General features: G+C 33.8%; 1 protein-coding gene across 3 annotated transcripts in view; it reads left to right on the top strand.

Moving 5' to 3' along the window:
* Fgf12 (fibroblast growth factor 12) overlaps positions 1-15,394 on the top strand; it is a 540,917-nt gene extending 525,523 nt beyond the window's left edge. For all 3 annotated transcript variants that reach the window (XM_047564227.1, XM_047564228.1, XM_047564226.1), the window contains one exon: positions 10,022-15,394. In XM_047564227.1, coding sequence (XP_047420183.1) covers positions 10,022-10,140 — 119 coding nt within the window. In that variant the 3' untranslated portion in view covers positions 10,141-15,394. The remainder of the gene's footprint in view (positions 1-10,021) is intronic.
* The last annotated feature ends 316 nt before the right edge of the window (positions 15,395-15,710 follow it).

The following is a 15,710-nucleotide window of genomic DNA, read 5'->3' as shown; positions in this document are numbered from 1 at the left end:
CCATTTCTGGGAAATTACAGAGGGCCAAGGAAAATTTGATTAAATTGGTAGTAATAAAAAGATTAATCATATTCCATTTTTTCATGGAAACTGACAGGGGATGGGGGTTCTTGAGAGTGCATAACTTCTGAGTTTCATCCAAAACAGAAGTTATATTGACTCCATTAGAAAAAGAGAACCTGACAGCAGCAATTGCAATGCCCAGCACACAGGTTATCCAACTTCCCACTACAGAGAAACGTGGACTTACAAAGATTTGTACCTCGTTCTCCCTGGGACTGTTTTCAAATAATCTGCCAAGAATTCAACAGCAATACAGAAGCAATAATTAGTAACAGCTCTACTACTTTAAGTTTCATTCACATGGCACATTGTTATTTCCAACCTGCTTCCCTAACCAGAGTGTCACTTGATCATCACTAAAAACCATCAGAATATGCAGATTAATATTTATCATCCCTATTTTAAACATAAGGAATCTAATACTTAAAGAGAGGTTAAATAACTCACTCAGGTCCATATGGCTAAGAAGAGGCAAAGCTATGGCCAGAACTGTTACATTTTAACTTTAGACCTGCTTTTCCTAACCGGAATGTGAGAGGTATGTGTGAGAGTGTGTGTGTGTGTGTGTGTGTGGGGGGGTTCATTCTATAGAGTTTTTCATTGTGTTTCTTTTATCTTCTTTTTTTTTTCATTGTATTTCTTTATCAGTTGTGTGTGTTCTTATTATGAATTAGGATCTGCAGAGGAAGGACATATGGACAAACTGTAGTTTTTTAGAGAGCAATAGAGGTGATTACTCATATAAGTATTAAAAGAGCAGCTCTACAAGTTGAATGTGCACCAGCCCTGTACGTGTACAGGGCTCATTTAAGTATAAATTTCCGGACCTCATTCTCTGAGCTTTTAATTCTACAGGTATGGGTTTGTCCAACAATTTGCATTTCTTAAATTTGTAGATACTGCTCTTGCTGCTGGCAGGTAGGTGGCCACACTTTGAGAAACACTTGAGTTACAGAATCATTAGATGCAATGATTCTCAGACACTCCTTCGTTTTCTAGGCTTTAATTTACCATATGTGCATATGGGGGAAAGAAGGGGATGTGTTAATTTTGCTAGTTTATTTTATTTGCCATTGATTTTTCTTTTTCTATGAAGACAAGTCATATAACTTATTTATCCAGGTATCAGTAAACTAGCAGAGCTAGATAAATGTGGCTAACCACATAATGTTTATTGCTCTGTTCTTTCAAAATGATCTGTTCTACCTATATACTGGTACATTTTAGGGCAGTCAGCACAAGTTTAGGACTTTAGAGAAAGTCAAGATTCACTGACATTAAAAGTGAAAGATAGTAAAGCTTTACTCCAGCTGTCAGCTTCTGTGATGAGGCACCAAAGACAGTAGATAAGGATATTCCTTTGGAAAATAATTAGGGAACACTCACTGAGTGTCCTTCACAGTTCTAACTAAAGGGGATGCAGTAGCACTCAAGAGAAAGGTTTTTTGTTTGTTTGGGGGCTTAGTTCATGGTATTTGTGTCTAGAAAAACATAAATTGATAAATGAATAATAGATGAGCAAATCTATCAACATACCATTAGATATTCGTTTTAAGCAAAAAAGTGTGGCCATTTTACATAGGGAGATCAAAGTAAATCTTTCAGGGAATATGACAGATTTATTACATTTGAATGGAATCTAAATGAAATTTATTAGTAAATCATGAAAAGATGTGGAAGAAGCTCCCAGGCAAAATTAAGTGTTTCCAAACACCCTGATGTAATCCAAGCTTGTCAGTTATGAACAAGAAGGGTGATATGCCTGGAATGAATTGATTAAATAGGGGAAGGGTAGAAGATGTGGAAGCAGGGACCAGGTAAAATGAGACCTGGTAGCCTCCTTGAGGACTCTGGATATTACAGCTAATGTTTTTGGAAGTCATTACAGATTTTGAGCAAGATTGCAAGGAAATTGGCCAGGATCTTACGCAAGATGATGGTAGCTTCTTTTCTAGTGCTTTATAACTGCAGGTAGAAAGAATGACTTTTTTTTTTTTTTTTTTTTTTTTGAGGTCAGACCTGATGGAGCATACTAATGGATAGGATGTAGGTTGTTAGGTAAAGACAATGATGACTCTTAGGTTTTGGGCAAGAGCAACCAGGTGCTATTTATTAAAATGGGGAAGAGTAGAAAAGTGGATTTTTTTGTCTGTAATAGTGTGGCAAAAGAACTTATAAGAAATCCAAGAAAATATGCCACATAGGCAGGTGTTTATATAAGTCTGATATATTAGATGCTCATAGATTGTTTAGACCAGGTGTTCACAACACTCAACTCTTCTTGCATTGGGGGTTGATTTGTACCTGAATCTGAAGAGGGATTGAGGTAAAGAGAAAGTGTAGAACAAGCTAACCTGGAAGAAGGTGAGAGGGAATTGGCTAAGGGTAAGGGAATGTAGTAGACTACCAGGAAGAGGTGAGCTTCCCTGTGCGGTTCAGGATCAAGTTTTCAACTCAACACCAGTCAAAGTAGCTCTTCATTTTTCTATGTAGACATCCAGTAGTTTAACTATGAGCTTACAGCAGGGAAACTGAGTTAATTACATGTGGATTCAAGTGCTGATTCTGCCCTGCGTGTATGTGCTAATTTGAATACATAAGTTTCTCAGTCTTCTCAATTGTGAGAGAGGTCAATAAAAGCAACTACCTTTTAGTGTTATTTCAAAAACTGTTAGTGCATGTAAAGCACAGGCTTACAGTAAGTGCTCAATTAATATTAGCTGATATTAAGACTACAACCCAAAGAATGGTTCATGGGATCTGATTTATTAGGGCTCTCTGCTTTATAAATAACAGTAACTCCTGAGATTTTTTTTTCATACTTTTAAGAAAGTCATTACTTTTAAGTTTTCCAGAAGAAAATCATGATAACTAACATAACAGTGATAACTGCATCATGAAAGTTGCTAACAGGGAATCTCACCTAGCATAATGGCAAGGAAAGCCTGCATAATCTGGTATCTACATTTGCAAAATGGGCATCAAAGAAAAGAATATAATAGAAAAGTATTAAATGAAGAGCATCCTGTGAAAAAAACCTATACCAAATCCCACAAAGAAAAGAAGGATTTTTTAAAAAAGACTTCAAAGCCCAGTGGTATATATTTATTTCTCCTTTTTAAGGGCATTCTCTTTTACTTAGAAATAAAACAAAAATATAAATAGAATAAATATGGTATATTGTCACAAATTTGGTAGCTTATGGCCTTGTTATGACCAAATATAACATTTTATTTTTAATACCAGTCCTGCAGAGCTTTCTGTAGGAAAATGATCAGTGCATGTTCAGAGGAAAAAATGACTACCTGCACTATCCCAAGTCACCACGTAGCTAGTGTCTGCCTTACAAGTCTGTTCTGCTCATGTTAAAGGACTAAATTGGGGTCCCTAGCAAACCATTTGCCTTAAAGTAATGCTTAATGGTATGAGCTGTGTTATTAGAAACCTGTGCTGAATGAGGACAAATACCCTCATTTTATTAGAAAGTAAGACTGATCATTCTGCTTCAGTCCATCAATCTAGAAAAGCAAAATGTATGGATAGAAAGAAAAATCAAGAAGGAGAGGAGGAGGAGGAGGGAGAAACTGAAACATAAATTAGAATAGAGAACTTAATAAGAGAGCATGCTTTGATTTGAAGAAATGGTAGTAAGTTCCCATCAGAAATGCTTTCCATTTCAAAATATCTCCCTTTACTACTGATCTCAAAAATATTATGTTCAAATATGTGGTAGGGGAACACTGATATTTTATCATAAATACATCCTGTGGAATGGAAAAGAGCAAATATTTCTTTCCCTACTTTATGACCCTGACAAATGAACGAGAGAAAAGGAGGCAACTTCATGGAGGACACCAGAAGAGCCAGGTGAAAGGGAAGTAACGTTTTTAACCATTCAGATAGTGCATCTTCCAAATGCAGTATCTGAAAAACACTGACCATCTTTAAAATTCAGGTATTGACATTTTAATGAGAAATAAAATAGTAGAAAGAAACAGAAATCAGTTCTATACCAAGTACTGCCTATCAAACCATACCTGCTGAAAATAAAATCTTTAACTTGGGTGTAGACCACAATGTCCTGAATGAGATATGGTTAATTATTAACATCCCAGGTTGCCAAATTCAGAGTATTTATTTCAAATTTTCATATGACTGAATCTGAGTTTCTGTGAAACAGGACTGGAGAACTGGAAAGACAAGAAAGATGTGGAGTTATTGTTTGTTTTGTTTTCACTTTATTTCCAGTCTTAAAATTACTCCTCATCAAAATAATTAGAATATCAGAATTTTCTCTCATAGCTAAAGTGGGCCAGAATGCATAATGCAAGGGGCACAGACCAAATATTATTAAAAGATATTTAATAAAATTCTAGAGCTTCCTACAGCAAAATAAGCCTATTCCAGAGAAATATAGTTCATTAAAACAGAAAGAGATAGAAATGCCCTCTCTCCTTAATTATCATTGCACTTTGAGGTACTGTAAATCAAGGAATTGGGGATCTTTCTGTTTAGTAATAAGGATTTGATTATCTGGAAGAGAGACACTTAATCCAGCACACAACGGTAATAATTTGAGATAGAAAATACAGAATTCATATATCCGTTGAAGAGAAAAGCCTAAACAGATCCCTAGACATGCTTGCTAAAAGTTGACCCAATTGCATAGTGGTATATGATTGGAAATTAATAACAGAACTCCAAATTCTAGCACTGACAATTATATAAAATTTTGATTAATTTTTAATATAAAAATATGGAGTCTCATTTTACTTGTAGGATTAGTGTTTCTTGATCTGTTGGTTGTTTATTTAGGTTACTTGTAGGCTAAATTAAGCTCCCCCCAGAACAAAAGGACATATTAGTTTGACCAAGTGAACCCCATGATTCAATTGCAGTCTAAACTATAGTGTTTGAAGTGGTTATATTAGACAAGCAGTGGGCTTCATATACATAATGGGATGTCTGCCAGATTCTTTAAGAAACATATTGTGTTCCCAAGTCTGTAGAATAATCTATGAAAGTTTCAAATGCATCAGCCATTTCTTATGGACTCCACACTATAAGATTTAGCTTAACTAATATTTCTTGACAGAACTGGCTGCATTCATGTCATGTACATGTAGAGCCTTTTTAATTAAAGAGATTGAATTAATAGATTTCCCTCTGTATGCTCATGTATTTAACGGACATATTAACTCTTCATTCACTGTAAGAGTTAGGCTGATACACCTCACGATCATGGGTTAAATTTGCTGATGTGGAATTCAACGAGGTCTGACACAAGTTAACCCAATTATTCTTATCCTTCTTACCTCCCTATTTTATTCCATTCTGTTTGTTTTTATAGACACAACCCATCAGAATTCCTCTCTTTATGTTAAGTTCTCAGTAGCCTCGTATCACAAAATGAATACTATATTGGGCAGTGCCATTTTAGGATGTTCTCATCAGATTATTCTGTCCTTTTCCAACCCTATACCCTCACATTTGTCTCAACTCCCTCTCTTTAATAGAGTCCTAAGACTAAAATTTAGAAAGTTGTTTGACTTCTCATAAAGTAGGACAACTCTGCCTTTAGTAGTTACACTTCACTTTTAACTTACACTCAAGACAGTTCTTTTATTTTTAATTATGAGAAAATATGATGACAGAAGTCACCACTTTAATCATTTGTAAATGAACGTTTCAATGCATTTATATATTCATGCTGTTGTAAAACCATCACCACCATCTCCTGAAATGTTTACATATTATAAAACTAAAACCCATTAAGCATTTAGGTCCTCATTTTCCCCTCCTCCCAGCCCTTGGCAACCACCACTTTACTATCTCTCTTCATACTTTTGACAACTCAAGTTTCTCATACAAGTGGGATCTCACATCATTTGGCCTTTCATGACTAGCTTATTTCACATATTACAGTTTCTTCAAGGTTCTCCTTGTTGTAGCTTGTGCCATAATTTATTTCCTTTTTATTTTTTTTTATTTCCTTTTTAAAACTGGATAATATTTAAGGTTATTTGTATATACCACCTTATATTTATCCATTCATCTGTCAAAGGACACTTTGGTGCTTCCATCTTTTTTGGCTATTGTGAATAATGCTGCTGTGAATATGGGTGTTAGGGTTTAAATATCAGATGTCCCCCAAAAGCTCATGTGTGATGTAATACAAGAAGGTTTAAAGGTGAAATGATTGGGTTATGGGACCTTTAGCACAATCAGTGAATTCATTCCTTGATAGGGCTTAAATGAGTGGTAACTGAAGGCAGGTAGGATGTGGCTGGAGGAGGTGGGTTCCTGGGAACATGCCTTTGGGATATATTTTTTGTGAGCTGAATTTAGCTCTGTCTGCTTCCTGATTGTTTCCTGAACTGCTTCCCTCCACCACACTTTTCTGTCATGATGTTCTCCTTTACCTTGAACCCCAAGGAATGAAGCCAGCTGTCTTTGGCTGAGACCTCGGAAACCATTAGCCCCAAAATAAACTTTTCCTTCATAAAATTGTTCTTTTCAGATCTTTTAGTCAGAGCAGCAAAAAAGCTGACTAAAACAATGGGTGTTCAAATACATGTTAGTGCCTTCTTTCATTTCTTCTGGCCACATCCCCAGGGGTCATATGGTAATTCTTTATTTAATTTTTGAGGAATTATCGTATCATTGTCCACAGTGGTATCACCATTTTGAATCCCAGGCAGCAATCTACATGGATTTCAATTTCTCCACCTACTTGCTCACTCTTTTTCTTTCTTTCTTTCTTCCTTTCTTTGATGAAAGTTATTCTGCATTTGTTTTTATTTTCATTGTTTGATGGCATTAAAATATTTAGGAAAGGTAAGGCCAGCTTACATATTGATTAATATATGGTTTTTAAATTGTTCAACTGGTGTAAGTCAGTCATTTGTACTTTCTTTGATGGATTACAGCTTTAACTGCTTTACTGGTCTTTGAAACCCAACATTCTCCTCCTGTCTCTGCCTGCTCACAATTTAACTTTAGGGAAGGCATTCAGGTTCTTTTATGTTTGAAAAAATGAAGACAATAATTTCTTACCTACAATATTTATAGGGCTATTATAATTATCAAATGAGTTAGTCAATCTTAAATGTCTGAATACTTCAAAATGATGGATTTTTCAAGGGATTGTCATTGTGATTGTTATATTCATTACAGAGATTTTGGTTTACAGTTTGGACTGACAATGCAGTTTATTGAAAACTTACACATTATTTTCCTTTGGTGTCTTGTTTTGTCATTTATTTTGTACAATTCAAAATTGCACAGTCGCAGAATGTTGATACAGCTGTCGAAGTCAGTTGTATTACAAAGGAAAAGTGTTTTGTCTTTTCTTTTTTGCATTTTAAATTAATTATGCTTTTTTGATTATGTTTTAGTTCTAAAAGTTTATTGAGGTTCATTCCCCTTCTTAACTTAGATATATGACTGAATCCCAGAGCCAGTAAATAAGAATGAAAGTTAAAGCATAAGAAATTAAATTTAATCTGTAGGTTTGATAAAATTTTTCTTCTGTTTCTGACCTTTTTCTTTTTTGTATTTGCATACAATTCCTAGAATGACTTTAGTTTGCTTTATCTAAGCATCCATTTCTTTTCCTAAAGAGGAATACAGCAACTCAAATACCTCCTCGATTTATTGGGCAGGGAGGAGGCAGTTTTTATCATTGAACTGGAAAATCCACTTATTACTCTTCATTTTTCAACTAACACGTAAACTAGTTTCTCAAAACCCTGAATTTCATTATTCCATTTAATGAAAATGGGAAGTTAGTAATTAAACTGACCCAGAATTACACATTTTGCCATAGCACTTGTAAGTTTTGTTCTTTTCGAATCTGCAGAATTTCAGATGTCAATTTAGGAACCTCCCTATGGACTCAATCCTAGGAATAGCCAGCAAGGTTAAATTACTAGAAAAATTATCTGCCACTATGTAATAATAGCAGGAACATTTTGTGTTGTCACAAGTGAAATATTTTCTGTGCAAGGGGGAAGGAGAAGAGGAATGAAATAAAGGTTCAAATGAATGTCTTCAGTAGAATTTATGTCATAGGAAAACTAAAAACAGAAATTACAACTCTAAGAAACTTAGCTACAAGAATTATTTAAATATATTCCTTAATGGTAACTATAAAGTAACATTCTTCAAGTATTTCCAAGATGACATTTATGAAACTTGTGAGTCAAAATATGTTCTGTATCAATTTTTTAGAAAGATTCTTCTTTTATCCCTTCAAATTCTGACTTGGCAATCTGTGTTGGGCCCTGGGGGTGAATGAATCTGCTGTTTAGGTGAGAGTTGGGAGAACTGCTTTATGGCATCCTGAGAATAGCTTCCAAACTGAACCACTTCATACTTCTGAGTTTCCCTGTGTAGTTACATATGGCTGTGTTTTGCACAAATAAAACTACACTCTAATTTTGGAGGGCTTGATAATTTACTCACAACAGAAATACAGGTAAGAGCAATAGACTTGAGGGACTTCAATATACCTACAGAATCTTCCATAGGATCTTCTGGTTTTGTTTAAAAAAAAAATTGTTTGAATTATCTACTGGTGCCATTTGAAAATTCCAGGATCAATTATCTGAGCTAGCCAACTCTCTGTATACACTGCTACTTCAATCATAAGTATTTTGTCCTTTAAGAATTTTGGAAGAGTCATTCAGTATAGGAACTGAAATATTTTGAAAATCTCATTTAAAATATGCCATAGGTAATAAATTTGCACAAGATGCTTAGCAAATATTTCAGCTCATTAATATTCTTAAATGTCTTTGGGTGCTTACTATATGCTAGGCAGTTCATCCTCATAGAAATGTCATTTTTCTAGTTATGAAACCATGTCCAAGTTGACAAAGCAAGAAAGTGGCTTAATAAAGATGTGGATCTTATGATTTCCAAATTTGTACTATTACCATTCAAGTCCAAGGGAGGAAAATATGTTATGTTGGATATAGCATCCAAATTATTAAGCCATTGTAGTGATGCTTGAATAGATAAAGATGCTTAACTATTTTTCCAAAATGAAGGATGAAATAATTCCCAATATGTCAGTGAAATATGTCTTATACAGTCACATTTGTTTAACTCGCAAAAGTCTAATGAAGTTGATTGAATGTATTCACCATGCTGATTGATCTTATCTTAGGAGAATAACTGTGAATTGGAAAACATTGTTCTTCATAAGCAAGAATCTAGCAACAGCCATTGCTAGTTTGCAGATGACTGAGTTTTAGAACTAGACAAAGCACAGAGGAAGAAAGGACCATTTAGATAGATGTGAAGTGAAATCTCATGGTTGCATAATCACATTCCCTATTGATGAATAACTAAAAAATCATGGACTGTGTCTCTTAATTTAGATGAAGGAAATGTGGGGCAATCAGGGAAATTGATTCATCTTTTTTCCTCTTCTCTGTCCTCTCCATTATCATTTCTTTTAAGACGTCCTGAACTAAAAAGTTCAGTTTGGAACTAAAAGTTCAGTTTGACACAACAATGTCACAATTCTTACAGTGGGGTTAAAGTTAGGAGCATGTCAGTAAATATTGTCCCTCCCCAAACTAGATTGCAGAAAATGGACCAAAAAGCAAAATGCTACTTCTAACTTCAAATGCTCTGCCTCCACTTTCTCCCCTAACTCTGGATGAAAATCCTATTATATAGGTTAGGAAGCTGTAAAGACTCCAACCTTATCTATCAGAAAACTGAAACAACTCACATACTGCAGTGTAAGAAGGCTTAAAAGGTTGTGACTTATAGAACTGGAAGAGAATCAGATATAGCCACTTACTATCAAGTTAAAAACCTTTGACATTGGGGAGAAAAGTTAGAGATCAAGTGAATAATATTCTAAAGTAAATTTTTTGTGAGCTTTATTAAAGCAAAATTGATGTTCATTATCATAAGTAATTATTATGCTTTTGCCTTCCAGTGTGTATGTACAGAGAACCATCACTACATGAAATTGGAGAAAAACAAGGACGTTCGAGGAAAAGTTCGGGAACACCAACCATGAATGGAGGCAAAGTCGTGAATCAAGATTCAACATAGCTGAGAACTCTTTCCTTCTTCCCTCTCTCATCCCTTTCCCTTCCTCTTCCCTTCCCTTTCCCCATGTCCTTCCAATAAAACCGCCCAAGGAGAGAAAAATAAAATGGCAACACAGGACCTAGTAGCTAAGATTCTGCACTCAAAATCTTCCTTTGTGTTAAATAAGAAAAGTGAACCAAAGCTTGCCTATTGCAATGTGGTAGAAAATTCACATGCACAAAGTTAGCATACATAAAAGCAAAGGAAAAATAAATCAGGACTCCACAAACATTAAACTGTGTTGTTATTAATAGAGGGCTACTTGATAAATAACTACAATAAAGATGAAAAGAAGTTACCTAGAAGGAAAGGGTTTTTGAGAACTGAACTTAAAAACTGATGTTAGACTCTGAATGGCTTCAACTCTTGATAATGCTGTGATGTGTGGTTTTGTTTAATTTTGTATTTCTTTGGACATCTAGAATTGACACAAAATGCATCCTTTTTCCGGGATTTTTTTTTTAACCATGAAATTGAACATATATGAAATATAATTTTCTAATGCCTGTAAGGTGTATTACCAGGAACTATTTAACATCAAGGAAAACTTTAAAAACTTACTCTTGAACCTATTAAGATTGTTTTTTTGTTTGCTTTTGTTTTCCTAAAAGATTAGTCTTAAATTGAATCTAATGGTATTAATTGACTTAATTCCTTTGTAAAGAAGAGTTTCAAATTGTCCTAAGAGAATATATTTTTATCAAAGGTATTAATCCAGGATCTCATTTTATTTTTTAATCATTTAGAAAACATTCTTATCCTCATGGTCTTACTTTTGGTCTTATTTTTTGCTTTGTGGACACCTTTGAGAGTATAGGTGCATGTCTAGTTGTTTGGAGAGTCTTGTACCATATCTTGCAACAGGAAAGAAAGATGGGTTTCACATAAAGAAATAAGTCCAAGGAAATGGGTCAAAACAAACTGTATTTTCCTTTGTACTTTGCTGGAGTTTTATGTATATAGCGTTTTCTAAACTCTATGAAAAAATGGAGGCAAGGCTATGAATTCCTAAATTACTGTTTTATGAAACCAGTGGATTGTTTGTTGATATATATCCTCATTTATAAGTTCCAGTTGACAATAAGTGTGTAACCTAGAAGACAAAAGAGTTTGAGCTGTACACTGAATTTTCAGGGGACATGGAGAAACAATATGGAATTAGCAACTATGCCTCCTACAGACTGGGCTGGGAGTGGCTTAAGGGAATGAAAAAGAACTCAGTATAAGAGCAAGCAAACACACAGTTAACAAAACTAAAGTATTAGACAAAAATATTAGCCGAGAAATGAATGTTATACAATTGCATTGGAATAAATAGATCTACTTAGCCCTATAATTCAGGAATCGTGTAGAGACATCCAAATTAAGCAAAATAAAACAAAACAGAATGTTTAAAAATGTATGCAGATTTATGGATATTATTAACGAGAAGATGTAGCATGTAACTTCTCCTATATCTCTACTGTCCAGCATGTCTTGTTCCAAATATGACTCCCTAAAATATATATACTTCGCAGCTCTAGGTCCTCACTTCCAACCTTGCCATTGATTGCTGTATTCTTTCACGGTCAATGTAGTTTCCCTCACTCCACATGATCATTATTCTTCAGTAGTGGTTCTTGTCCTTCACCAAGTATCCTATTTGTGTTGTCAGGAGGTTAGCAGAAAATGAAATGGAGGAATTTGCCTAATCAATTGGAAAGAATAAATATTATGCATCTAGGCAAGGATTTTGAATACACATTTGCAAGTGATATTTGTTTAATCAAAATATCTGGAAAGTAACAAACAAATGAATTTAATAGTTTTTTTAGAAAAAGATGTATCACTCTTCTAGGAAAAGAATACCCTTGTTAAAAAAAATTGCAAATCTGGCAGTATCTTCCTTGTCACCATGGTTCAACTTGATTATACTTAAGACACCTGTCACTTCCAGGACCAAACAAATCCCAAGCTCAAAGCCTTATTTTCTTTGAAAAAATTAAAAAGAGGCTTCAATGAAATAGTTCACAAACTCTTTTAGCATGAAATGGCCAGAGCTTCTGTGGTGATGCACATGGTCTCATCAGCAACACATGCCGTGGTTTCACAAGTAACACAATCAATAGAATTTACAATCGCTTACACTGATGATTTCATGAGAATATATTTAGTCAAGTTTATTATGAAAAATATGAGAGAGAGAGGAATCTCCAACAGAATTCCTTTCTCTGCTTATAGTGACCACCCATCATTTGTCATGTAGATCCATATCTGTCTCTTTCCTGCAAGCAGTTAAGAAGCAGAGTTTCAACCACCCAATCTGAGTATTGTATTTTCTCCATATCACGTTAAGCACATGTTCACTGCAATGAAATATTCTAGAAATTAGTTTTATTTTCAACTCATTTCAGAGAATGCATCGAAAAACCTATTTATTTTACACAATAAATGTGAGAAAAATGGTGGTTCAGAGCTCAGGGTAAAGGTTTACTTAACTGCTGCTGTTTTGAAAGCACTTTAAAACCTATAGGAGTCATTATTCACTAAGTTTTGAAATTATTAAATATAAAACTATAATTGTCTTCAAAAATGAGTCAGTTTTAATATTTTGTTTTTCAGTTTTATTCCAAATATAATTATTAATTACTTTGAGTTTTCATTGTTCTAATTTTGGGGTCTTTAACTCATCTGTCTTCTCCTTCAAATGAAAAAACTTTTTAGAAAAATGCATTGGGAGATTCCAAGGAAAAACATTACTTTTAGTAAAGCTTTGAAATTGTCTATGCAGATATAAATTAAGACATGGTTACTTTGAATCCTTACTGCAGTGTTTTAAAATCAAGGGACTTGAGAATGAAAACAAATTTTTGAGAGTCTTATAAAATAGCTTTCTAGTCAATATACTTAACTTGATTTTGAAACTAAGTTCAAATTACAGAAACAAGTCATTCTGAAGTTCCATTTGCTAGTTTTAAAACTTTTGTGCTTCAGTAAACTGGAAGGCAGCAAACCATCCTACACTTTATCATAGTAATAATTTTGGTTTTGATTATATATATGAAATTCATAGAACATTTTTAGCCATTATGGATTGGCACAGTAAAGAGACATCAATGTAATGTAATGTGATTTGTTATAGGCCTCATTCCAATTTAGAAAATTTGTTTAGAAGAACTCTTCCTAAGAAAATGACAACTCAGTAGCTCGGTATTATATCTATATTGACGATCCTGGGGTGCCAGTAGTGGGAGATGAGAGTATTAAGACAAGCGTAAAGGATAAAGAGTGACTTGATTGTTGTTCATTGAAATGTTTGGAGATTATAGTTTGGGACCACTGGTTTCTTGGTGAAGAGGCATGGCAACATCATCAGTAATTTTTTTAAACATAAACCCAGAAATGCAAACCCTCCCACCCTGTTGGCTTACTCTATAAGACCTTGCTCTTGAGAAAGTTTTTTATGATGTTGCTTAGTTTCATCTGCAAAAGGTGAGGCCCAGTCAAATATAAAAATTCCCTGCTCATTTTAATACCATTAAAGGCTGAGGTTATTTCTCTGTCATAAAATTGTAAATAGCCTTTTTTTAAGTCAGAATCACATTTAAAACAGTGAATTGTTTGACAACCAGATATGTGTATATATACATATGCTTCTGAAATGAGGATATATTATATAGAGTTTTTATTTGATTTGTGATCTTTAGTCATAGTTAATCAAAATAAAGAGATTTGAATGCAAAACTTTATATATAAATGTATATTTCTAATGATAGTTCAAATTGCCACTTTATATTTAAAAAAAGAAAGATGTGGGAACAATAATCAAAGCACATAATCCTTCAGATCTTGAATGATTTTTAATTCCCTCTTTGATGCAGAGATAATTTTTTATTTCTAACAAGTGATCTTGAAAAGCTACACTTCACAAAATAAGACTTCCCAATACCATACTTCCCAGTACTTCCCAGGACAAGTTGTCTTACTTGAAAGTTTTATAGATTGAAAATTTATGGTTGAGTAACAGGGAAAGAATGATAAATGCTGACCTTTATCAGGATTTTTCCCAAAATCCAAGTTAAATTTCAATGTCCCTATTCGAATCAAGTGAAAATTGCAGATGTCTAAGGATGATAATATTGAACTTTAGTGCCATACAGAGGCAAAATAAGAATATTTGACATTATGATAATAGCATTAAAATAATGTTATAATAAACATTGCACCATTAAATGTTTTATTAGTTGTAAAAATGAGCTGATGCATCTTTGTCTTTGCTCCAAGCACAATTTAAGGACAGTGGCTTCCATTTTATTCAAAGTTGATAAGAAAGTTCAAAATATATTCCCAAGACCAAAAAGGGTATTAGCTCCATCTCAAGGTTAAATGTTACAATCTTAAGAAACTTGACACTGACATGTTTAATAAACATATTCTATGAGAAACTACGCAAATTAATGATTCATTTTTACATTAAAACACAAATTATTCAAGTCATTGTTTTTTGAGACCAGATTTGTAAAATGTTTATACATCACAAGCTTCCTTGAAGTGAAAAGAAATTAAAATCTTGAGATACTCATGCATGTAGACAAAATACTGGCACTTTTTTTTTTTAACATTAAACTTCTTTGAGAAGTCTCTCTTTCTCTTTTTTTTCCCAGTGTGTACCCGATGAAGTGTTGCTGAAAAAGTGTTTTATCTTGTATAGAAAGATCCAAGGTGGATTTACAGATGGGAAATGAGTCAAACTTTACTGAGCAGTCAAAAGTAAACTTTATCATTATAAAGCTCTTTCTTACAACTGGACATACTGTTTTTGTGGATTAAGAACTAGAGTACATTTATTTATTTTTTTATTCACAGTTTACCAACTGGACACTTGACTGAGTTTGGGAATCATAAACTATAAGAAAAGCAAGCACATATATAATGTAATATCCCCCAAATATGTGATATAATTGGTATATGACTAAGATTTTATGTGCCACTAATGATACAAAAATGAATGTAAGAGGGAAAATAGGGAAGGAGGAAAAGACATTTACCATGTAATAAAAGAAATGATAAGAGGCCCTCAATTGAGGAAAGAGTTTGAATAAAAGGTACACGCAAAACATGACTTACTTGGGAAATACATATGAATAAAACAAGGAAAAAATGTTCAGAAGAGTTGGTGGGGAAAAAAACTGAATCAAGATTAATAAAAATCAAAAGTAATTCAAAGTTTTGTCCATGCACTCTTTGAATTTGTTTGAGTCTTTATTAGGATACTTCTGGTTGCTCATACAGAATCCCCCAAACCAAGCTAGCATTTCACTTAGAGTTTCCCGACTTTGCTATGAGAGTAATCTGCCTTTTGTTCACTCAGTTCTCTTTGGTTCCATTTGTAGAACTTCCTTCTTTGAAATCAGGAATTAGTTTAAAAGCAGCAGACAGGACATATTTATGTTACCTCTCCCCTCTTAAAATCCCCCAGAAAATATTTACTCACATCTCACTGTTTGTTTAGGTTATGAGTGCATACTTGAATGAATCACTATGGCCAGGAA

The sequence above is a fragment of the Sciurus carolinensis genome, chromosome 9 (assembly GCF_902686445.1).
Source record: "Sciurus carolinensis chromosome 9, mSciCar1.2, whole genome shotgun sequence".
Classification (NCBI taxonomy): domain Eukaryota; kingdom Metazoa; phylum Chordata; class Mammalia; order Rodentia; family Sciuridae; genus Sciurus; species Sciurus carolinensis.
This window is presented reverse-complemented; position numbering and strand designations above follow the sequence as displayed.